At 40.4% G+C, this 25,927-nt stretch overlaps 1 protein-coding gene across 1 annotated transcript in view; it reads left to right on the top strand.

The window, feature by feature from the left end:
* Window positions 1–25,927, top strand: part of cacna1c (calcium channel, voltage-dependent, L type, alpha 1C subunit) — a 1,009,638-nt gene that overhangs the window by 615,451 nt on the left and 368,260 nt on the right. The window contains exons 26-29 of the mRNA XM_060839877.1: window positions 4,611–4,757; window positions 7,011–7,212; window positions 15,492–15,650; window positions 19,879–19,989. Coding sequence (XP_060695860.1) covers window positions 4,611–4,757; window positions 7,011–7,212; window positions 15,492–15,650; window positions 19,879–19,989 — 619 coding nt within the window. The remainder of the gene's footprint in view (window positions 1–4,610; window positions 4,758–7,010; window positions 7,213–15,491; window positions 15,651–19,878; window positions 19,990–25,927) is intronic.

Below are 25,927 nucleotides of genomic sequence, written 5' to 3'. Positions count from 1 at the left end.
ACCTCAAATAGCTGTCTGTCATCACTACCCAGAATTAGGTCCAGCACTGTGCCATCCTGGAGAAATGTGTTGATATAAAAAGCTCTCTTAAACACATTTCAAGAAATCCACCCACCCTCAACTCTTTGCACTATGACTATCCCAATTAATGTTTTGGAAGTTGAATTGCCCTAATGTAATTACTCCATTATTATTATTTCAACTTGAATCAATGGAAATACCCCCAAATAATTCTTATAATTTATTTTTCTGAAATTAGTATTTTTTTAATATGCCTATGAACAATCAGCAGTAGATTGTCCCTGTGATTCCATGAGAGGTGATAATGCAATCTTAGGCATGCTATTAAATGTTTTGGAAGAATTGGAAAGTCAATAATTGGGGAACTGTACAATGAGACAGCTCTTGTATTAAACTACACAATAAAATCAGGCAAATACCTAGCAAATATCTACTCCCAATGGCGCTAACAAACCTATTAACAAAGATGTTGGTCCCATTGTGGTTCAGTAGCAGACTGTCCCCTTTTTACAGGTCCCATTTTCCTCAGAAATGGTTCCAGTGCCCCTGAAATCTGAAACCTCCCTCCTGCATGAACGTCTGAGTCACGCATTCATTTGCCTTATTCACCTATTTCTATACTCACTAGTATGCAGCACCAAAAGTAATCCAGAAATTACAATTTTAGAGGTTTGCCTAGCTCACTGAATTCTTGATGCAAGACATCATCCTATCTGTATTGTTAGTGCCACGTGTGCCACAACCTCTGGCCTATCAACATCACCCTGCAGCTGTTCAGTGATAACCTTGACCCTGGTCCAATGGGGGCAATGCATGGTCTCAGAAATGGCAGTCGCACACCTCACTATCAAGTCACCTACCATTATTTTCCTTGAACTTTTGCTCCCCTCTGCCTGTGCAGCAGTGCCACCCTATGTGCTTCTTTCTCCAGTGGAATCTTCACTGTCATCCCTTTCCAACACAGAATGACAGTTGTAAAGTGGGATGGCCTCTGGGAATCTTTTGTCTACCTGACATGCTCCTTTCCTCTGCCTGATGGTCACCCATTCTCTGCCTGCAGCTCCTCAGTATGCAGTGTGACTACCTCAGAAAATATGCTAACCATATTGTCTTCAGTCTTGTGGATTCACCTCTGTGCCTCCAGCCAACAGTCATGTTTCAGGACTTGGCGTTCGAGCTGTTCGAATTAGTGGGACTTCCAACAAATAAGGTCATCCAGACTGCCAGAAGCATTTAGGAATTCCCAAGTGCTGCAAATTGGCTTGGGCTCCCCTGTTATATTCAGTTAAATTAAAAAGCTTAATAAAGAAAAAGCTATGCTCTTACCCTGTAGACCGTATGTGCAAAAAGAGAAACACTATGAAAGTAGTCGAAAAATAGTAAAAAGCACAATAGAATATGAAAAATCGTGAAGAATAGTTAAAAAAGTCAGAAAAGGCAGAAATTAGATGTAGTTAGCACTGTTGCCTGACAGTGCCAGAGACCCAGGTTTGATTTCTAGCCTGAGGCGACTCTGTGTGGAGTTTGCACAGTCCCCTCCCCCATGTCTGTGTGCTCCGGTTTCCTACCACAATCCAAAGATGTGCAGGTTAGGTGAATTGGCAATGCTAAATTGCCCGTAGTGTTCAGGGATGTTTAGGTTAGATGCGTTAGTCAGGCACAAATGTAGATTAATAGGCCAGGGGAATGGGTTTGGTGGGTTACTCTTCAGAGGGTTGGTGTGGACTTGTGGGTTGAAGGGCATGTTTCCACACTGTTGGGATCCTATGATTCACTGTAGCTGTGAAAAAAAGAGGATTGATCAAGCAATTATATGACTAAAAATGTGCCATAGCAGGGAGGCCAACACATTTCTGAGGCATTTGGATTTTTTTCTTGCACAAGTAAACTTGTTCAAGCTGTACAGAGTACATCATAACTGAACTGCTGGTGAAATTTGCTAGTGCTGTGGTGGGGGAATTTAATCTAACTTGTCAGTGGGATGGGAATCTGAAAAATCAAGTCAGAAGGACACAAAAATGCCAACAGGAAATATAAAAGTGGCAAGTGAAATTAAAAGGTAGATGAAATGAAGCAAGAATCAACTAAACTTTGAATGTGAAATAATGCCAAAAAAACAAATAAGGGCACTCTACCTGAATGCATGAGACATTCTTGATAGTCTTGGCTTCTTCTGCTGCTATTGCCAATTTTGTGAATGGTCTCAAGTGGTTCCAAACACATTAATAGTCCTGCTATTGCTGATCCATTCATCTTAACAGGTAGAATATTTGTGGTTTCCAAGCAGAGTTACCATAGCTAGATTTCATCGTGAATGTATCAGTACAAGGAATGGGTGACCCAGTGTATGCAGTCAGTTTTCTGTTGTAGGTTGTGTCATTGAATTCCAATGATACAGGTGCATATCCTTAAGAGTATTCCTTAAGAACATTAAGAATTAAGTTTTCAGGTATCTTATGGCCTTGAGCACGGGTTTACCAATTTTCTTCATATACATTATGCTACGAATGGCAAACACTTCTAACTTTTGACTTTGTCCACACTGTCTGTCAAACTCACAACACAGATACCTTGTTAAAGGTTTGCCCACTCTGAATCTTAATCCTGGTCTGTTTTGTTGCAAGCTGAAAATGTGTTGCCGGTTAAAGCACAGCAGGTCAGGCAGCATCCAAGGAACAGGAAATTCGACGTCGAATTTTCAGCTCTGATCTCCAGCATCTGCAGACCTCACTTTTTACCGTTTTGTTGCAAGCCTTATCAATGTGTGCATGTTTACACAAATCTCCAGTTATTTCTGCATATATGCTGCATATGGTTTTGATTTGGTTCTGGCCTATTGTAGTCTCTGTTGCATCTTTGGTGCCAGATTTCTTGCACAGATTCACCCAAACTAACAAATTTGAGGTTCTTTCTGCCTGTTTGTTTGAGAGGGAGGATGACTGAGATAACTGACCCTGTCAGAATTTTTTAAAAGTATCCATTACACAGAATGATTGCAGTATGCTGAAATATAGAGTGATGTAGGAGTTCTAATGCATTGGTTACAAATGTTCATATGTGGGTACAGCAAGTAATTAAGAAGGATAAGAAAATGCTATTCTTAAGAGAGGAATTGGACATAAATGTAAGGGGATTATGCTTCACTGACACAGCATTGATGAGATCTCATCTTGAATACTGCAAACAGTTTTGTCTGCCTATTTAAGGAAGGAAGCAAATGCATTGGAGTCAGTTCAGAGGAGCTTTACAAGATGAATGGGTTGTCTGATAAGGAAAAATTAAACACGCTGGGCATGTTTTTGCTGAAATTTTAAAAAGTGACAAGCATTTTGATTGATTTTTATATGAATCTGAACCATCTTGCAAAGGTGAACTGGAAAGGATGTTTCTCTTTGGCATATATTCAGAACTATGAAACAATGTTTTAAGATTCAGAGTTGACCAATTGGGATTGAGGTGAGGGAACTTTTTCCTCTCTGAGGGTTGCGCAACTTTGGAACTTGCTGCTATAAAGACTGCTGAGGCAGAGCATTTAACTATTTTTAAGATAGAAGAACTGCAGATGCTGGAGATCAGAGTCGAAGAGTGTAGTGCTGGAAAAGCACAGCCGGTCAGGCAGCGTACGAGGAGCAGAAGAATTGATGTTTCAGGCATAAGCCCTTCACCAGGAATGAGGCTTGTGGGTCAAGAGGGCTGAGAGATAAATGGGAGGGGGGGTGGGTGGGTGGGGAAGGTAGCCAGGAATACAATAGCTAAATGAAGGTGAGCGTGAAAGTGATATGTCGGAGAGGAGGGTAGAGCAGATAAGTGGTAAAGGAGATGGACAGGTAGGACCGTTAAAGAGGGTGGTGCCGAGTTGGAAGGTTGAGACTGGGATGATGTGTTGGGGGAGGGTAAATGGGGAAACTGGTGAAATCCACATTGACCCCCACCTTCATCTAGCTATCGCAATCCTAGCTACCAATCCCCCAGCCCCACCCCCTCCCATTTATTTCTCAGTCCTCGGCCCACAAGCCTCATGCCTGGTAAAAGGCTTATACCTGAAACGTCGACTCTCCTGCTCCTCGGATGGTGCCTGACTGGCTGTGCTTTTCCAGCACTCTTCGACTATTTTTAAGACAGGCATGGATTGATTCTTATGAGACAAGGGAATTAAAGGTTAATGAGGAAAATGGGAACGTTGCATTCAGAAAACAATCAGTGATTATTTCATTGAATGACTTAAAATGTCTTAAAAGTGCTGAATGACTTACTTCTGTTCCTAATCCGTACGTTCATAATGTGCAATTTTTTAAATTCCCTTCCTGTTGTTTCATATATATCACTACACTACTGCAGATGGGAATGTTTTTAAATACTGTTATTAAAGAATTTGCTTAAGTGAGTTACTTGAAGCTATTCTTGTGTCCCTCTGAGTAGCTGGCTCAAAAATGGTCTCAGCGCATCCTTAATGTCTGCCCTCCTACTTAGCACAAAAGGTAGTAGAGAAGAGTGAAATTAAAATACTGAGCACAAATGAAAATACTAATATATTTTGGGAGCTAAAATATAACTTGGCTACCCAATAAATATTTATTTCCTATTAATAGAGGGCAGTATATTTTGTACAAAGATGGAGATGTAAATCAGCCAATGATAAGAGATCGAAAATGGGAGAATAGTGAATTCAACTTTGACGATGTCCCCTCTGCAATGATGGCTCTATTCACTGTCTCAACCTTTGAAGGATGGCCACAGTAAGTATAAAAAATGTCAATATGTATTATCATGTACTGAATCAAGCAATAATTTGACCTAAATGGTTGCTATTTAATCTTTAAAGCACCTGTCATGGAATTTATAAACTTCAAAAATAAATCTAAAACATTCTAAGCTAGCTAATATCTAAAACCTTCCAAGGTAGCTCATAAATATTTTAAACATAAAATCAGTTTTTTGTAATATGGTTACCAACAAACCTATATTGTTTACGATTATTTTCAACCTAATCTGAGTGGCACACAACACAGTGTTTTAATTCTCATTGATGGATGTAAGCAATATACTCTGGATTCTGTCATGAATGGAACTCAAAGTGACCCCCATCAGCCCTACTTGTAGTAAGGATAACCTCTTTTACAACTTTAAGTTGTAATCTTCTACTTTGGAATTCCTGTTGAACTGACCAATCAGTATTTCCATCTCCTTTGACGTTGACAGAGGTGTTGCCACTTGTTTTGACTTGTAACATTCCCAATATAAGACAGGGACCTGCTTTAGGTCCCAAATTCTAGACTAAATGGCAATTTTGGTGCAATGTGAATTTATTATAAGAGAGTATTACAAGGCCATCCAGATTTTGGTTCCAACATTAGTATGTTATTTCTATTTCTTGAAAGGACATTTGAAGGCAAATTGGTGGAAACTTAAATTTTAAACTTCAAAATTTAAAATTAAAACCAAACCACTTGTAATCATGAGAGGCACAACTGCAGACACAACTGCAGAAGATATCGTGTAAATACAATAGAAGCTAATAGTTTTTTAGAAATCCCCTAAGAAATGATGTTGAAGAATAAAACTCTGGAATGTTGAGTACTTCATGGTCTCCATAGCCACTTCACAAAGGCCAACTCTGATTAGGAAATGCAACACTGCATCTCAAAATCATTTTGTAATGCTCTATAATTTTCAGTTCACTTTGATTTTACCAGCCAAAATTCTTTCATGCTCTGTCTTTGTTTGCTGTTTTGAGTTCACTCTTTCACATCTTATTCTCTTCTCAACTTTGTGGTATTTAGTTCTGTGTCAGCTGTAAGCTCTCTTTTTCTGTATTCTGTCAAGGGAAACTTCAAGGTCAAATAGGGGTGGCAATAAATGCTGGTGAGCCAGTGATGCCCATGTCCCACAAGCAAATAAAAAAAATTACTGTCTAGTTCAAAGAAGGATATTATTGTTTAAACATTAAAGAAATCATATTTCAATATAAAATGTAAATCTTTTTATCTTGAAAAACACAATAGCGAATCAGCCCTAACCAAGCACTTTGAAAATTAAACTGGCTTAAATTAGAAAAGAAGAAAATAACAGAATATGAAGTGGTAGGTAATTTCATTAATGACAATATAATTGTGTTAATAGTAACTACATAGAACATTACGACGCAGTACAGACCCTTCGGCCCTTGATGTTATGCTGACCTGTGGAACCAATTTGAAACCTATCTATCCCACTTTCTTCCATTTTCATCCATATGTTTATCCAATGGCCATTTAAATGCCCTTAAAATTGGCTTCTTCTTACTACAGTTGCATTGCTTTTTTAAAAAAATATTTTATTTTTATTTTCTGCTCATGCTAAAATGGCAATTTCTTATCAAGCTTCTATCACTGCCCCTGTTGAACAGGCCACGAAATAATGACTGACCATCTGATTTTCTTTTTCCCTCCATGTAGGAAAATGTTGGTTTCTTTCGGTTGAGAACAAGACCTTATTCTGGAGATGTGAACTAGTATAAGGGACAGTGGCACAATGCTCAAATTATAAGTTTCTTTCTTGCCATTTCATGCCATTAGAAAACTTAATTCTAAAAAAAACTCCACAGTTTGCAATTGTAATTTACTGGATGTTGCTTATTTAATGGCATAGTCTCAATTTAAACTAAACACCTAGATTTAAAACTGTGAATGGTGCTATAATCATCATTCAATCATAGAATAATATACATCAATTTGATCCTTCTAGATTAATCAATAGATTCTGTCTTCAAGTTTCATATGAAGGACTTAGCTGAAGGTAGGGAGTTAAAAGTCCTTCTGAAGATATTTATATTCTACATTTTCCAACATCTTAGCTGAAACAAACAGTACAATGAAATCAGATGTAAGGGGAGGAATCCAATAGCATTGGAAGAAATTAAATGGATACAAAAACATTACCTCTCAGAATAAATTATATATGCTTTATATATGTATAAATAAAAATACATTTCTTCTCTCTTATGTTTGCAGGTTGCTTTATCGAGCCATCGATTCTCATACAGAGGATGCAGGTCCAATTTACAACTACAGAGTGGAGATATCAATCTTCTTCATCATCTATATCATCGTTATTGCTTTCTTCATGATGAATATTTTTGTAGGTTTTGTCATCGTCACATTTCAGGAGCAGGGGGAACAGGAATACAAAAACTGTGAACTGGATAAAAATCAGGTGAAAAAGAAGTTTTAATATTCAAATATGTGCTGGTATTATTTATATCTTTTGAATAATGTTATGTGATTGTACCTCAAAAGATATATTACTAAAATCTTTGTATAATGTGTGGCATAAAATGAAGAATAATATTTCATTTATCACATTTTAGTTATTTTCAGTAAAGGTGTTTTTCATGCAAATGGACAGTAGTAGGTAACAATTTCTGAAATATTAAGCGCTCTAAATTGGCAAAAGCACAAGTTGGAGGTGATTCATTGCTCAGAAGTTATAGCATCTGACCGCAATATTAAATAGTGATGATCCTCTTCTCTGAAACAAAATAAAATTAAATTGCTAGTTGGTGGAAAACAGGATAACCCACATTAATTTGGCCACTAACTAAACTCATTCTACCCACTCCTAGTTTCCTTTCACTGATCTACTCTATTGGAGGACAAAGCACAGAGAGTAGGAATACTTTTGATTGTTCTAATAAAAATCAGCACATTCTTAAGAATAATAAGAGCAATAGAAATAGGAGTACGTCATCTGGCCACTCTAGCCTGCAAGATCACAGCTGATCTTTTCGTGGACTTAGCTCCAGTTACCTGCCCACTCACTGTAATCCTTAATTCTTTCACTGTTCAAAAATCTATCTTTGCCTTAAAAACATTCAATGAATTGACCTTAACTGCTTCATTGGGCAGGGAATTTCACACATTTACAACTCTTTGAGAGATAAAGGTCCTCCTCAACCCAGTCATAAATCTGCTTTGTTTTATTTTGAGGCCATGGCCCTTGTTCTAGTTTCACCAACAAGTGGAAACAACCTTCCTGCTTCCATCTTATCTATTCCCTTCATAACTTTATATGTTTATATAAGATCTCCCTGATTCTTCTAAATTCCAATTATAGTCCCAGTCTACTCAATCTTTCCTCAAAGCCAACCCTTTCAACTCCGATATCAATCCAGTGAAACCTGTCTGCACACCTTCCAGTGCCAGTACATCCTTTCTCAAGTATGGAGACAAAACTGTACATACTTCTCCGGATATGGCCTCACCAGCAACCTATACAGCTGCAGCATAACCTTCCTGTTTTTAAACTCCATCTCTCTAACAATGAAGGACAATATTCCATTTTCCTTCTTAATTACCTGCTGCATCTGAAGACCAACTTTTGGTGATTCATGTAAAAGGACACCCAAGTCCCTCTGCACAGCAGCAAGCTACAATTTTTCACCATTTAAACTATAATCTATTTTGCTGTTATTCCTGCCAAATAGATAACCTCACATTTACCAACATTGTACTCCATCTGCTAGGTGCTTGTCTATTCCCTTAACTTACCTACTGTATATCCATTTACAGACTTTCAGTGTCCTCTACGCTCTTTGCTCTACCACTCATCTTAGTGTCATCTGCGAATTTTGACACACTACACTTAGGTGATTTGGAATTGGGGACTATGTAAATTGTAGATCATTGCATCCCAACATTGATCCCCAAGGCACATTACTAACCATTGATCTCCAATCAGAAAAAAACACCCATTTCTCCCCACTCCTTTCTTTGTTAGTTCACCAATTCTCTGTCCTTGCTAATACATTACCCATAACACCATGCACCTTTATCTTTTGCAGTACCTTTTGTGCGGCACTTTGTCAAATGCCAATTTGGAAATTCATATACGCCAGGATCACCAATTGTCTACCATGCTTATAATGTCCTCAAAGAATTCAAGTAAATTAGTTGACCTGCCTTCCATGAACCCATGCTGCATCCACCCTTTGGGACGGTTGATTCAAGCATTTTCCCCACATAAACGTTAAGCTAACAGGCCTATAGTTACCTTTCTTTTATCTACCTTTTTTAAATAGTGGTGGCACATTTGCTGTTTACCAATCTGCCAGAACTGTCCCAAAATCCAATGATTTTTAGTAAATTACCACAAGGGCACCTGCTCTTTCCCCACCACCTCTTTTAGTACAAAGAACAAAAAAAACTACAGCACTGGAACAGGCCCTTTGGCCCTCCAAGCATACGCCAATCCAGATTTTCTATCTAAACCTGTCGCCCATTTTCTACGGATCTGTATCCCTCTACTCCCTGCCCATTCATTTTTCTGTGTAGATACATCTTAAATGATGCTATCATGCCCATCTGTACCACTTCTATGCGTTCCAGGTGCCCACCACTCTCTGCGTAAAGAACTTTCCATGCATATCCCCCTCAAACTTTTCCCTTCTCACTTTAAACTCGTGACCCCTAGTAATTGAGTCCCCCACTCTGGGGAAAAAGCTTCTTGCTATCCATCCTGTCAAAACCTCTCATGACTTTGTAGACCTCAATCAGGTCCCCCCTCAACCTCTGTCTTTCTAATGAAAATAATCTTAATCTACTCACCTCTTTTCATAGCTAGCGCCCTCCATACCAGGCAACATCCTGATGAACCTCCTCTGCATCCCCTCCAAAGCATCCAAAATACCTTGAGGTTCATTCCATCAGGTCCAAAAGACTTGTCTACCTTTCAACCTCTTAGTCTGCCTTACACTACCTCTTCAGTGATAGTGATCATTTCTAGATCCTCACTTGCCATAGCCTCCTTGTCATCTATTATTGGTATGTTGTTTGTGTCTTCCACTATAAAGACCAACACAAGATACCTGTTCAAAGCCTCAATCATTTTCTTATCTCTCATTATTAAATCCCTCTTCTCACCCTCTAAAGGACCAATATTCCAGAGAATCAAAGAATCCTCACATTGTGGAAGCAGGCCATTAGCCAATCAGGTCCACACCATGCCTCTGAAAAGCATCCCACCCAGACTGTATCCCCCTCACCCTGTCCCTGTAAACCTGCATTTTATCATGGCTAATCCACCTAGCCTGCACATCTCCGGACACTGTGGCAAATTAGCATTGCCAATCCACCTGACCTGCACATCTTCGGACTGTGGGAGGAAGCCCACATTAACATGGGGAGAATGTGCAACTCCACACAGTCATTTGCCCAAGGCTAGAATTCACCCAAGATCCTTGGCACTATGAGACAGCTGAGCCGTTGTGCTGCCCCTACCTTTGCCACTCTTTTTCGTTTTTATATATTTGCTGTCCATTTTTTGTCTTCTGAGCTAGTTTCCTCTCAAAATATATCTTACCTCTCTTTATAGCTTTTTTCATGGATTCCTATTGACCTTTAAAGGTGTCCCAATCCTGTAATTTCCCCATAATCTTTGCTACTTTCTATGCATTAGCTTTCAATTTGACACCCTCCTTTATTTCCTGTTATCCATGGCTGATTATTCCTTTCCCTATATCGTTCTTCCTTTTCACTAGTGTTTCCTGTTGCTGAGCACTAAAAAATTGCTTTGAACTCCACCATTGTTCTTTAATTGTCCCACCATGTATTCTTTGCTCCCAGTCTATCTAAGCCAACTCCTCCTTCAGCCCATTATAGTCTTCTTTGTTTAGGCACAACACACTGGTATTGGATTTTACATTCTTATCTTCTGTCTGTATTTTAAGTTCAACCACAATATGATTACTCCTTCTGAGAGGATCACTATGTTGTGGGAAAAATCACTAGTCTTGGAGTCAGAATTGGGATTCAATGACAGAGTTTATTGTATAAAAAACCAGAGCTCCGGGGAGAGAGAGAAAAACATGCGACAGCACGGCTGTCAGCTACGAGCCTTCTCTCACTCTCGGAGCACATGTCACAATATTTTATATGTTTCATGGTCCAGATATCGAGTCTTTGTTTGTGCAACATGGTTTGTTTACTGAAAACATTACAGAGTCATTGTCAGTTTCAGAATAATGTTTTAGAGTCACTGTCAGTTTCAGCAACTACGCAGAAGTCTATTGATGTAGTAATTGGTCATGATCGTTCTTCCTGCAAATTACTGCAAATCTAAGGTATTAACACTTGTATACAAGCAGTCTCAGGTAGTGAACATTTCCATTGAAGGTGGTGGTTAGACTCAGACACTTCAGCGGGCAGTAGACATTACTGATGTGTATTCTCTCCCCCACCTGCCTTAAAGTAATTAATTCCAGAGCCTCTGTGTCTAATATCCTGTTGGCCTCAGGCAATATCTGTGTATGCTTCGCATACTTTTCCATGTAATGGTTCAGCAGCCATCTTGTGTGCTAAGTGACCAACTTATGGCTCAGCGGCCATCTTGTGTTTGTGTGCCTTGGTCAAGGCTGCCTTGACCAACTTGGTTTGACCAATCGATGTATAGATTAAACCCCCCCCCATGATAATTGCTGTACCATTTTTACTTGCATTAGTTATTTCTTTGTTTATTGCCTGTCCAATCACGATGTTATTATTTGGAGGCCAATAGACTACAATTATTGGTGACTTTTTCCCCTTTCCAAATTCCACCCACATTGATTCAGCCTTTTTCTCCATAAAATCGATATCATCTCTCATTACCGCGCTGATGTCATCCTTTAATATCAGAGTGACACCATCTCCCTTTCCTTCCAGTCTATCCTTCCAAATAATCTGATACCCACGGATATTTAACTCCCAGTTGTGACCACCCTGCAGCCATGTCTCTGTAATGGCCCCTAAATCACAATGCTTTGTGCTGTCAACTTATTTACCTTGTTTTAAATGCTACGAACATTCAGGTAAAGTGCCTCAATGCGAGTTTTCATACCTTTTTGATTCTTAACACCTCCACCAGAAGAACCTTTGTTTTTAAACATTCTCTCTTTTTCTGTCTGTCTGGTTTCCACTTGTCTTAGTGCTACACTGCACAGCTGTTCCTTGCTTTTTAGTTACTCTTTTTCCTTCAGCCCTTGTCTACGCTGCTAACTCAGAGCCTCTCCTTAGTTTCCCATCCCCCTGCCAAGCTAGTTTAAAGTCCACCCAATGGTGCTAGCAAAACCACCTGTAAAAATATTGCTCCTACCACTGTTTGGGTGAAGACCATCTCTCTTGAACAGGTCCTATCTTCCCCAGAAATGATCCTAATTATTCAGAAATCTAAACCTTCCCTCCTTTCCCTCCTTCAGTCATGTATTGAACTGCCAAATCTGATAATTCTCAGCCTCACTAGCACATGCACAGGTAGCAATCCGGTCCTTGCCTTCAATATGGCCCCTAACTCCCTATATTCAGTTTTCTGGACCTGATCCCTCTTCTTACTTATGCCATTGGTACCACCATATTCCATGACCACTGCTAGGTGTTGTCCGACCCCTAACACCACCCTGTCAAAATTACCAGTAGCTGCTCAATAATGTGCTGGAGCCTTGCACCAAGTAAGCACCTGTTATCACTAGAGCAACTGCAGAAGCACTCTCTGTTCTGCTAACAATTGAGTCTGCTATGACTACGTCCCTAACTGTCTTTTTCACCCCCCACACTGTGCAGCTGGGCATTCTGTGGTGCCACAGATTTTGCTTTGGCTGCAAGTCCCTGAGGCATTATTGCCAAGGCCAGATCTTAGCACAAAGTACAAGTTAGCTATTGGGATGGCCTTAAAGGATTCGTACATTACCTGCTTCACCTTATGCTTGCAATGACGGTCACCCATTCCCTGTCCTCCTGCATTTTTTTACACTGTGGGGTGACCACTGCCTTGTACATGTTATCCATGTAACTCTCATCCTCCTGCATGCTCCTCACTGCCTCCAGACCTCGCTTAAGTTCCATAACTCGACATTTGAATTGAAAGTATTGATGCTGCCTCCTGCACACGTGTTGCACAAATGGAGCATACAGCTTGAAGGAACTGGCCTACCACCTCTTTAATGTACCCAAACAATTACCCATTTAAAAAAAGCTAAATCTAATTCTCATAAACACACACTAACAGTTAACTAATAAGTATAGTAATTTCAACAGGTTATTTGATTAGAGAAAGAAAACTAACGAGTTATACTCACCCCTAAAACAGCCAATCACTTACAGGCAGTCACTTTGGGATCACACTGAGAGCTCGCTCTCCCTCTCACCAGAAGTTGTTTAGGTCTGCCTCTCTGCTCACGCCATGGTCACCACTCGTACTCCTTTATCAGCCGGAAGTCTCGCTGCCAACCTCCTCTCATGATGTCCTGGCCTAGCTGCTCTTCAAAGAAAAAGGTTAACTTATATCAGATCTACCAGTTGCTCTGGTCTCTGTAATTAAATATTTTGTGTTTTCTCATGGAGGTAGATCTCAGAACAGCAGATATTGCTAAAGAGAAGTGAGAGAAGATTCCTGACTTGGCATGGCATTTTTAGCCAGATAATTTCTCCAGCAGACCAGATGTAATACTTACTCTCTCTCTCTCTCTTCTTCATTGTCAGTCTGAAACATTGTTTCTTCCTGGAGTGTTTTTTTTAATCAACCTGTTCAGAGATGTGATTACACACCTCTTGAGATGTTATTACACACCTTTTAGGACTTGATCTTGGGCCTCCTAGCCCCAAAGTTATGGATACTACCTCATTGCCATGGAGTCCTGTTTCTTCCTGGACAGTTTAAGATGTAGTCTTCCTTTAGCTAGACACTTTCCCTTAGGTGGCAAGCTGAGACGTCTACTGTTACAAAACTTACACAGTAAGTTTTCTTTCATATAAGGCATTGGCAGTCCAGAGAGAGCTTGTCTGCCATTTGTGCTTCCCAGCTTTTGTTCTGATCAATGTCCAATTTACATTCTCACAATAATTTGCCAAGGCCTTTGTTATCTCGTGGATAAAAACCATTACATGATTGTGCATGTCTCTCTGTGACCACATAGAACTTGGTTTTGCATAGTCAGTTTAGTTGTCTCTTCTTAGTTTCTTCTCACCATTTTCAGTTACAGCTAAGTTAACATTTTGCAAAAGTGCTAACTCATTAGTTTTTTCCTAGAAATTACCAGACCAAAATGAGACCATTGACTAGATCAACCATGTAAATATTTCAGTTGCATTACCAGGACAGAGGCTGAAGATTCAGTGGCATGTAATTCATCTCCTGATTTCCAAGCTCTGTCCACAATTGACAAGGCACACATTAGGAGTGTAATGGAATAATATCGATCAGTGTCACTCCACCATTATTCATAAAACGCAATACTGTCCAGGATAAAGAAAGCTGTTTAATTAGCACCCCAGCCACCATTTTAACCATTCACTCTTTCACTTTGGGCATACAGTGACATCATTGTATACTAGCCACAGTTGCACTGAAGCAAGTTGTGACCCTCTCCCTCAATAATATCTTCCAAACTTGTGAATTCTTCCCCTGAAGAAGAAGGGTAGTAGGAACATGGGGAAGCCACCATTTTCAATGTTTTCTCTGAGTCATGCACCATCCTGATTTAGAATATGTATCACCTTTCCTTCACTGTCACTGAGTAAAAGTCCTGGAACTTCATCCCTATAGCAATATGCCTACACCACGATAATTGCAGCGGTTTAAGAAAATGGCTCACTTTGACAGTAAGTGCTGTCTGTGCTGATAATACATTTATTCATGGGATAAAGATAACAAAGAATTCTCATCCACATATTTCAAGAGAGATACAGAGGGACTGAAGAATTTATAACAGGAATGCCAAGGACAATATGAGAACTAAAAGATTATGACCATCAGATTAATTATAAGTAAGGAATCATTAAGGAGTTTGATATATTAGATGTAACAGTCATTCCTTTATGTGGACTCAAAACTAGATGACAAAATTTAAGATTAAACTTAATTCATTTAATGATGGAATAATTAAAGTGAATAGCAAATATACCTTTAAAGGAAAACGAGATAATTACAAAATGGAGAACGGGATAAAAAATTCTGTAGATGGTGCCAGATGAAGTAGGCTGGTAAAGGGGCTACTGTACAGCATAAACACCAAGAGAACAGTTGGGACAAAGGTCGTGTTCTGTCCAATAGTATTCTTTAATTATGTGTATGCACGATCTCTATATGTGTTGTAAATCTTGATGGGTCAATGATTCTGATGCAAATTTACAAAAATAAAAGTCAAAACTTGAATCTGCAACCTGATTTTTAAACAGTATACCTTTTGAGGTTTAGTTGAAACTAAAATAGACTCCTAGTTTTATGTAATCTGCATTCGCATATTCAGTTGAAACTAACATAAAATAGAATATGTAAAGTTCAAAGCTAGTGCTACTTAATAATTTGTTTGTTATCTCAAAATATTAGTATTTTCAAACTGGACTAAAATGTTTGACAGAAAATAAAGCTTATGCAATGTCAATAGGTGTCATAGGCACTTTTTATAGCATATGATATAATATTTGTTGTAACATAAAGTGCCATTTTTTTCCTGCCATTCACAGCGTCAGTGTGTTGAATATGCCTTGAAGGCTCGGCCTCTTCGGCGGTATATCCCGAAGAATACTTACCAGTACAAAGTGTGGTATGTGGTAAATTCCACCTACTTCGAATACCTGATGTTTGTCTTGATCCTCCTGAATACAATCTGCTTGGCTATGCAGGTATGACAAAGTGAATAATTGGAATTTAGTTACGTTTGGTTAAACTGGGTTTCTGTTGCACTTCAGATGAAGTAATACAAGTGGAGTGAGAAGAGTTCCAAGAAGTATTCCAGTTGAAAAAAGAACATGTATTAATTTAGCGCTTTTTTCTGCAAACGGAATAAAAAATCCTCTGTGCAGACTTTTGAAAAATACATATTCATGTTTTCAATTGTATTCCAATTAAATTATTTTGGGCAACTAAATAATTCTGACTTGTTCCTCATTTGTTACTTATTTATAAGATGTTAGGATATAATTTAGCACCTATGCATAAAACTTCTCCTGCATACAGTGCAAAGAGGAAACATTGGGCAGGAAATGTACACATCAGTACCTCCTTCCCGAGATCCAAAAGTTCTACCTCCTTCCCAAGATCCACAAGCCTGACCACCCTGGCCGACCCTCCCAGGACATCAGTAAAGGAGCCTGACTGCTTTTCCTATCATAGGGAAAATGGCGGAAAAAAAATCGCATGTACTCTGCTGTGGACTTCAACTTCTTTCTAACTGATTTTTTAACTTTATACTTTTCTCAGGCAATGCCTCACATCCAGGTACATAATATTGAAACCAAAACAGAAATTGCTGGAAACGCTCAGCAGGTCTGGCAGCATCTGTGGAGAGAAATCAGAGTTAATGTTTCAGGTCGACTGACCCTTCCTCAGAATTGCATAATATTGAAATACCTATTTGGTGATAAAAATCACCTTCATTTCATTTTGTGAGTCATTTACCATTTTAGCAGTGCAGTTGAGGTTTTACTACTCATTTGAGATGTGGGGGTAGAGTGCAGAGTTATGCTGTTTTAAAAATTAATATTCTCCAATAAAGTTTCACCAGCAGGACAGACCAGAAGAGGTGACGGCACAGTGGTTTACAGTCAGGAGGGACTTGCCCTGGGAGTCCTCTGGGTCCCATGAAGTCTCATGACTTCAGGTTAAACGTGGGTCAGAAAACCTCTAACTGATTACCGCATACCATGCTCCCTCGGCTGATGAATAGGTACTCCTCCACGTTGAACAACACTTAGAGGAAGCACTGAGGATGGCAAGGGTACAAAATGTACTCTGTGTGGGAGATTTCAATGTCCACCACCAAGAGTGGCTCTACAGGAGTACTACTTATCCAGCTGGTCAGGTCCTAAAAGACATAGCTGCTAGACTGGGTCTGTGGCAGACGATGAGGGAACCAAGAAGAGGAAGAAGCATACTTGACCTCATCTGTCTCTTCCCTGGGGTGGGGGAATCCAGAACTAGAGGATATAGGTTTAGGATGAGAGGGAAAAGATATTAAACAGACCTAAGGCACAACTTTTTCACCAAAGGGTGGTACATGTGTGGAACGAGCTGCCAGAGGAAGTGGTGGAGGCTGGTACACTTGCAACATTTAAAAGGCATCTGTATGGGAAATGAATAAGAAGGGTTTGGAGGGATATGGGCCGGCTGCTGGCAGGTGGGACTAGATTGGTTTGGGATATTTGGTCAGCATGGACGAGTTGGACCGCAGGGTCTGTTTCCGTGCTATACATCTCTATGACTCTTACCAAACTGCCAGTTGCAGATGCATCTGTTTATGACAGTATTGGTAAGAGTGACAAACCACACAGTCCTTGCGGAGATAAAGTCCCGCTTTCACATTGAGAATAATCTCCATCGTGTTGTGTGGCACTGTGACAGTGCTAAATGGGACAGACTTCGAACAGATCTGGCAACATCAAAACAGCAGGTTTGTACTCCAGCACAATCTGGAGGACTTTTCAAGAATCTATCTAGGTCTGCCTTAAAAAAGAAAGTTACTGACTTCATATCTAATGCCATTCCAAAGTCTCATAACTCTCTAAGAGAAAGAAAACTTCCCCTCATTTCTGTCCGAAAAGAGCAACCCCTAATTGTTAAACAATGTCTCCTGGTTTCCAGGCTCACCCATAAGAGGAAGTGCCCCTACCACACCCACCTTGTCAAGTCTGTTCAGGAGCTTATACACTTCAAACTTCTCACCACAAATTCTTCTAAATACTAGTGGAAACAAACCCAATCTATTTACCCTTTCTTCATAAGGCAAACCATTCATTTTATTGAACCACCTTTATTTACAACATTTCTTAAATAAGGACACCAAAACTGCACACAGTATTTGAGACGTAATCTCACCAATGCCCTATATAACTGAAACATAACATTGTTAATGTTCAGTTCCTCTCATAATAAGGAATGGAGTTCCATTAGCCTTCTTTATAATTTGCTCTATTTGCATTCAAAACATTTTGTGATTCAAGCAATAGAACACTTTGATCCTTCTGCACTTTGGAATTCTGCAAGCATTCACTGTTGAAATAATACTGTTTGTTTTTTATTTTACATGTCCAAGATGAACAACTTCACAATTTCCCACATTATGCTCCATCTGCCCGATCTTTCCTACTCATGTAACCTGTCCACATCGATTTGCATCCCCTTTAAGTCCCTTTCACAGCAAAATTTCCTACACATCTTTGTTTCATCTTCAGATTTAGCTACCATGCCTTCATTTTGCTCCTCCAAGTTATTGATATAAATCATGTGTGCATAAAGGTAAACTGGCCATACTCTTACCAAACCATGGGTTACTCTCGCTCAGAGAGACAAATGATTGGTGGTGATTTAATCTGAGAGTAATCACACCTCAGGAGAGGGGAGAGGTTGAGAAGGTGAGTCTTTAATGGTAACCTCAGCCTTTGCAGGAACTGAACCATGTTGTTGGCATCTCTGTGTTATAAGCCAGCCATCCAGCCAACTGACCTAGCCAATACCTTAGATATATAAGATGTGTGAAAGCAAGATACTGTAGTCACCCTTATGAGCATAAGAATTGCTAGATAACAAAATACTTTGATTAATCTAGTTTGCCTTACACCACACTGGTCGTCACATAATTCAATAAAATGGAATTGGAAAGGGATTTTTGACTAATCATAACAATCACTCTGTCAGGCATAACTACAGCAAAGAGCAAAGGATAGTTTTGAGAAGCATATGTTCAAAACAGCCTGTTTCATCCAATCATACTGCGGGATATTTCAAATTACTCATTTTCTGCAACCCAAAATATTTTTTTTTCAAATAAATCTATCTCAATTTTGATTTGAATAAATTCATACAACACCTTCCATCATCTCTCGAGTGAGGATATATTTTTAATTAGCCATATAACAGCTGGAGTGTTGGATGAGATTTTTTTCTTAGTTTCTGTTTATCAGCGGGACTTCCAGAATTCAGTATTGTTATGCCCAAAATTAGAGCACAATCTCTGAAGTTCACATATGCAGAGTAAAATGTATAAGCCTTGAAGCCCCTGTCTGATTTTCTCTGCTTTTCTATATGTTTCTACATTGGCAAAAAACAGGATAGCAAAGTTGAACCTCCAACCAGATAAGCTTATCTACTAAATGAAACTGTTGATTAGTGACAGAGTGATTTATATGATTAGTCAAAAGTCCCTTTCCAATTCCACTTTATTGCAAAGTAGGTCTGAAGTGCGAATGGTTTACGCCAACTTTTTAACCCTCTGTTTTTATAAGTTATGCTCCATTAATATCGCACTAGACTTGGCACTGAAATCCATGTAAAGTTATCAGTTACCAATAAATGGGGCAAGGAAAATATTGGGTTGGTGCTTTTGTGTGAATTTTAATGACATACTAAGTCTTAATTAACTAAAAGCAACCTATCTGGACTGAAAATTTAATTTGAAATTTAGCATTTGAAATTTAAGAGTTTTATTTAGCTGTTTACTCATGTTTACTAATTTAGGTAAATGTTATTGCCTTTTGCTGAAGAAGGGCCTTGTTGAAAAATATGTGGAGTCAAATCATGTGATACAAATCTCTAATCACCAATTTAAAGTTAAATTTACTTGTTCAGCAACAGGCCTATTTTTTTATTTTCCATTTACTTTGTATGCAAAACAGAAATGAAAATGCCACAATTCTAAGAAATGGCAAATAGAAAGTGGCTTTGCTGAAAAAAGGCGATTCACTTATATGCATAATATTACTCCTTTAAAATTAGTAGAACTTACTGTAAATTAGATTCTAAACAAATGAAATAGATTTTATTTAAAAATGAACTGCTCTCGTAATGCTGTTGTGAAATGTTAATTCTTCCTGAAATCATGGATTTTTATCTAATTCTTTGTTTCTTTTTTCTAAGCACTATGGCCAATCACAGACATTTGGTCAAGCCATGGATGTCCTTAATATGCTCTTCACCGGGCTGTTCACGGTTGAAATGATTTTGAAGTTAATTGCATTCAAGCCCAGAGTAAGTATTGAAAATAAACAACAAAATTGCATGCTGACTTTCTTACCTAGTCCAAATAATAATGCTTAATCATGAATGATTCTTATGACAAACTCAATGTTACATTCAACACCAGATGGTATATATAAATGCATAATTATGAAGTTTGGTCGCACAATAATATTCTGCTGTGTATTGATGCTAAACATACAATGACCTGATTCAACACACTGTACCCCAATGTGTTACACATTGACCATCTTTACATTGGAGCTACTTGCACTTTGAACAGCTGCTTCTATAAATATTTCTAAAATTCCCAGGTTATTTTATTTCATCCCTCTAATTATTACCTCTGAGAACATTTTATAGTAGTGATTAATATTGGTGTTTCCGTCACTTTGATTTGAAAAGTGAACCCATCTCTAGTTTTTCCAATGATGGACTCTCTAATAGGAAACATTGTGGCTCTGAACTTAATTTGTGGGTATAGGGAGCTCGAGACTGATGTGGGAAGCAAAGTGTCTCAACCTTGGCAGCATTGGGCATTGGGAGTAACTTTATCTTCTGATTTCTTTGGCATGTAATCAGTAAGTCTCTAACCTGGAGCTAGTGTTAATTTTCATAAGGCAATACATTATTTATCCTTGTAGTCAAGGTTGTGTTGTGGTGAATGAAACCTATTTGTTTGGTGCAAGGCTCTGAAGAATACCCCTGATTCAACTGATACTACTAGAAAAATAACATTGTATACATTCTGGCACTTATTCTCACCCCATCAGCGATGACGGCCTGTTGGAAACCCACTCTTGCTTTTTTACATTACATTTACTACCACTACTACATTCCTATCTCCTCCACAACTTGAATGGCTCCTATGCCATGGCGCTATGATTAATTCGGGTAAAAAATGAGGTCTGCAGATGCTGGAGATCACAGCTGAAAATGTGTTGCTGGTTAAAGCACAGCAGGTCAGGCAGCATCCAAGGAATAGGAAATTCGACGTTTCGGGCATAAGCCCTTCATCAGGAATAAGAGAGAGAGAGCCAAGCAGGCTAAGATAAAAGGTAGGGAGGAGGGACTTGGGGGAGGGGCAATGGAGATGTGATAGATGGAAGGAGGTCAAGGTGAGGGTGATAGGCCGGAGTGGGGTGGGGGCGGAGAGGTCAGGAAGAAGATTGCAGGTTAGGAAGGCGGTGCTGGTAACGTATCATCCGCCGTCATTTCTGCCACCTCCAAACGGACCCCACCACCAGGGATATATTTCCCTCCCCTCCCCTATCAGCATTCCGCAAAGACCACTCCCTTCGTGACTCCCTCGTCAGGTCCACACCCCCCACCAACCCAACCTCCACTCCCGGCACCTTCCCCTGCAACCGCAGGAAATGTAAAACTTGCGCCCACACCTCCTCCCTTTCCTCCCTCCAAGGCCCCAAGGGATCCTTCCATATCCGCCACAAATTCACCTGCACCTCCACACACATCATCTATTGCATCCGCTGCACCCGATGTGGCCTCCTCTATATTGGGGAGACGGGCCGCTTACTTGCGGAACGCTTCAGAGAACACCTCTGGGACGCCCGGACCAACCAACCCAACCACCCCATGGCTCAACACTTTAACTCTCCCTCCCACTCCACCGAGGACATGCAGGTCCTTGGACTCCTCCACCGGCAGAACATAACAACACGACGGCTGGAGGAGGAGCGCCTCATCTTCCGCCTGGGAACCCTCCAACCACAAGGAATGAACTCAGATTTCTCCAGTTTCCTCATTTCCCCTCCCCCCACCTTGTCTCAGTCGGTTCCCTCAACTCAGCACCACCCTCTTAACCTGCAATCTTCTTCCTGACCTCTCCGCCCCCACCCCACTCCGGCCTATCACCCTCACCTTGACCTCCTTCCACCTATCACATCTCCATTGCCCCTCCCCCAAGTCCCTCCTCCCTGCCTTTTATCTTAGCCTGCTTGGCACACTCTCCTCATTCCTGATGAAGGGCTTATGCCCAAAACGTCGAATTTCCTATTCCTTGGAATGCTGCCTGACCTGCTGTGCTTTAACCAGCAACACATTTTCAGCCGCTATGATTAATTCTCCTTGCAGTTCACACTCCCATCCATATAGCTTACAAGAACCTCATAAGAGTTGGACAATTGCAGAGGCCAAAGCTCCTCAAACATAACCCCCTAGGTCACCATATCTGCCTTACCTATAGTCACACCCTCCTGACCTTAACACAGACCCAATTTGAATTACCAAGTCTCAGAGTCTTCTCTTGCTCCTAAGAGGTGTGACCGCCTCTTGACACTAGATATCTTATAATTTTCCCCTTCCCTGGTGCGGTGCAATATCTTAGGATCCCGACAGTGTGGGATCAGATCATTCAGTCCATTGAGTTCACCTCTCCAAAGAGCACCACACTCAGACTCACTCCCTTACCCTCTCCCTGCAATTGTCACCACTAATCCACTTAGTCTGCACATCCCTGGAAGCTACGCACAATTTGGCAGAGCCAATGCACCTAACCTACACATCTTTGAACTGTGAGAAGAAACCGGAGCAAACCCACACAGACGCGAGGAGAATGTGCAAACTCCACACGGATAGTCACCCGAGACTGGCCCTGTGAGGCAACAACGCTAACCATTGAGCAACTGTGCCACTATTTTTGCAGTTCAGACTTCAGCTTCTCAACACAAATCTGAAGTTCCATAAGCTACAGCTCTTATGACAGATGTGTTTGTTCTGGATCACCTTGTTGTCATGCAGCTTCCACATACTGTAGCAGGTGCATATCACCTATCCTGTCACCTGTATGCATTTCATTTAATTTGTGAGTTGATTTTTGGGATTTCCTGGTCGTTACACTTTTTGTTTAAAACTGAGAACAAACGCCAGAATCAAGCTTATACCTAATAAGCTATCTTTAAGAAAAAAAGTGAGAAGAGAAGACTTGAAAATGTAAACACAAGCTGAAAATCTTACTTTTACTTTTAAGACTAGAACTATCAACCAATCCTACTCTCTTAATTGGCTCTTTCCCTTCATTTGCATCACATTATGGTTCACAATGTCACTACACTCCTGGTTCTACAGTAGGTAGGCCTCTCAATCTGTACCTTTCATCCTCTCCAACACCTTTAAGCTTCTTCCTTGACCAGAGGCCTTAACAATTCCTGTCCACCACTGCTCTTTTTCACTTGACTGAACTTCTTCTATCACTGAACAATTTCTCCTTTAATTGAGAAACAAACTTGTAAGGCGATCTCAGCTATCTCTAAGAATAATAGGATGGTTATGGTAGGGGATTTTAACTTTCCAAACATAGACTGGGACTGCCATAGTGTTAAGGGTTTAGATGGAGAGGAATTTGTTAAGTGTGTACAAGACAATTTTCTGATTCAGTATGTGGATGTACCTATTAGAGAAGGTGCAAAACTTGACCTACCCTTGGGAAGTAAGGCAGGGTAGGTGACCAAGGTGTAAGTGGGGGAGCACGTTGGGGCCAGCGACCATAATTCGATTAGACTTAAAATAGTGATGGGAAAGGATAGAGCGGGTCTAAAAGTTGAAGTTCGAAATTGGAGAAAGACCAATTTTGGTGGTATAAGGCAAGAACTTTCAAAAGCTGATTGGGGGCAGATGTTCACAGGTAAAGGGACGGCTGGAAATTGGGAAGTCTTTAGAAATGAGATAACGAGAATCCAGAGAAAGTATATTCTTAGGGTGAAAGGAAAGGCTGGTAGCTATAGGGAATGCTGGATGACTAAAGAAATTGAGGGTTTGGTTAAGAAAAAGAATGAAGCCTATATAAGATATAGACAGGATAGATCAAGTGAATCCTTAGAAGAGTATAAAGAAAGTAGGGGAATGCTTAAAAGGGAAGTCAGATGGGCAAAAAGGGGATGTGAGATAGCTTTGGAAAATAGAATTAAGGAGAATCCAAAGAGTTTTTACAAATACGTTAAGGACAAAAAGGTAACTAGGGAGGGAATAGGGCCCCTCAAAGATCAGCAAGGCGGCCTTTGTGTGGAGCCGCAGAAAATGAGGGAGATACGAAATGAATATTTTGCATCAGTATTTACTATGGAAAAGAATATGGAAAATGTAGACTGTAGGGAAATAGATGGTGACATCTTGCAAAATGTCCAGATTACAGAGGAGGAAGTGCTGGATGTCTTGAAATGGATAAATCCCCAGGACCTGATCAGATGTACCCTAGAACTCTGTGGAAAGCTAGAGAAGTGATTGCTGTGCCTCTTGCTGAGATGTTTGCATCGTTAATAGTCACAGGTGAGGTGCCGGAAGACTGGAGGTTAGCTAACATGGTGCCACTGTTTAAGAAGGGTGGTAAGGACAGGCCAGGGAACTATAGAGCGGTGAGCCTGATGTCGGTGGTGGGCAAGTTGTTGGAGGGAATCCTGAGGGACAGGGTATATGTGTGTTTGGAAAGGCAAGGACTGATTAGGGATAGTCAACATGGCTTTGTGTGTGGGAAATTATGTCTCACAAACTTGATTGAGTTTTTTGAGGAAGTAACAAGGATTGATGAGGGGAGAGTGGTAGATGTGATCTATATGGACTTCAGTAGGGCGTTTGACAAGGTTCCCCACACGAGACTGATTAGCAAGGTTAGATCTCTCAGAATAGAGGGGGAACTAGCCATTTGGATGCAGAACTGGCTCAAAGGTAGAAGACAGAGGGTGGTGGTGGAGGGTTGTTTTTTAGACTGGAGGCCTGTGACCAGTGGAGTGCCACAAGGATCGGTGCTGGGTCCTCTACTTTTTGTCATTTACATAACAACATTTAAGAGCCATAAGAGGCATGGATGCGAGCATAAGAGGTACAGTTAGTAAGTTTGCAGATTGACCAAAATTGGAGCTGTAGTGGACAGCAAGGAGGGTTACCTCAGATTACAACAGGATCTTGATCAGATGGGCCAATGGGCTGAGAAGTGGCAGATGCAGTTTAATTCAGATAAATGCGAGGTGCTGCATTTTGGGAAAGCAAATCTTAGCAGGACCTATACACTTAATGGGAAGGGCCTAGGGAGTGTTGCTGAACAAACAGACCTTGGAGTGCAGGTTGATAGCTCCTTAAAAGTAGAATTGCAGGTAGATAGGATAGTGAAGAAGGCATTTGGTATGCTTTCCTTTATTGGTCAGAGTATTGAGAACAGGAGCTGGGAGGTCATGTTGCAACTGTACAGGACATTGATTAGGCCACTGTTGGAATATTGCATGCAATTCTGGTCTCCTTCCTATCAGAAAGATGTTGTGAAATTTGAAAGGGTTCAGAAAAGATTTACAAGGATGTTGCCAGGGTTGGAGGATTTGAGCTATAGGGAGAGACCTTATAGAGGTTTACAAAATTATGAGGGGCATGGGTAGGGTAAATAGACAAAGTCTTTTCCCTGAGGTCGGGGAGTCCAGAACTAGAGGGCATAGGTTTAGGGTGAGAGGGGAAAGATATAAAAGAGACCTACAGGGCAACTTTTTCGCACAGAGGTTGGTACGTGTATGGAATGAGCTGCCAGAGGAAGTGGTGGAGGCTGGTACAATTGCAACATTTAAGAGGCATTTGGATGGGTATATGAATAGGAAGGGTTTGGAGGGATATGGGCCGGGTGCTGGCAGGTGGGACTAGATTGGGTTGGGACATCTGGTCGGCATGGATGGGTTGGACCGAAGGGTCGGTTTCCATATTGTACATTTCTGTGACTCTATCTCACTTCTGCCAAGTCAAAGGAATGACTCTGAGCACCCACATGGGTCCCAATTATGCCTGCCTGTTTAAATGGGTATGTGGAACAATCCTTGTTCCAGGCCTACACTGGCCCCCTCCCACAACTCTTTTTTAGGTACTTTGACAACTGTTTCAGTATTACTTCAGGCTCCCACCTGGGCCTTGAAAAATTTGTTAATTTTGCCTCCAATTTATATCCCTCTACAACTTTCAC

The sequence above is a fragment of the Hemiscyllium ocellatum genome, chromosome 19, assembly GCF_020745735.1.
Source record: "Hemiscyllium ocellatum isolate sHemOce1 chromosome 19, sHemOce1.pat.X.cur, whole genome shotgun sequence".
Taxonomy (NCBI): Eukaryota; Metazoa; Chordata; class Chondrichthyes; order Orectolobiformes; family Hemiscylliidae; genus Hemiscyllium; species Hemiscyllium ocellatum.
This window is presented reverse-complemented; position numbering and strand designations above follow the sequence as displayed.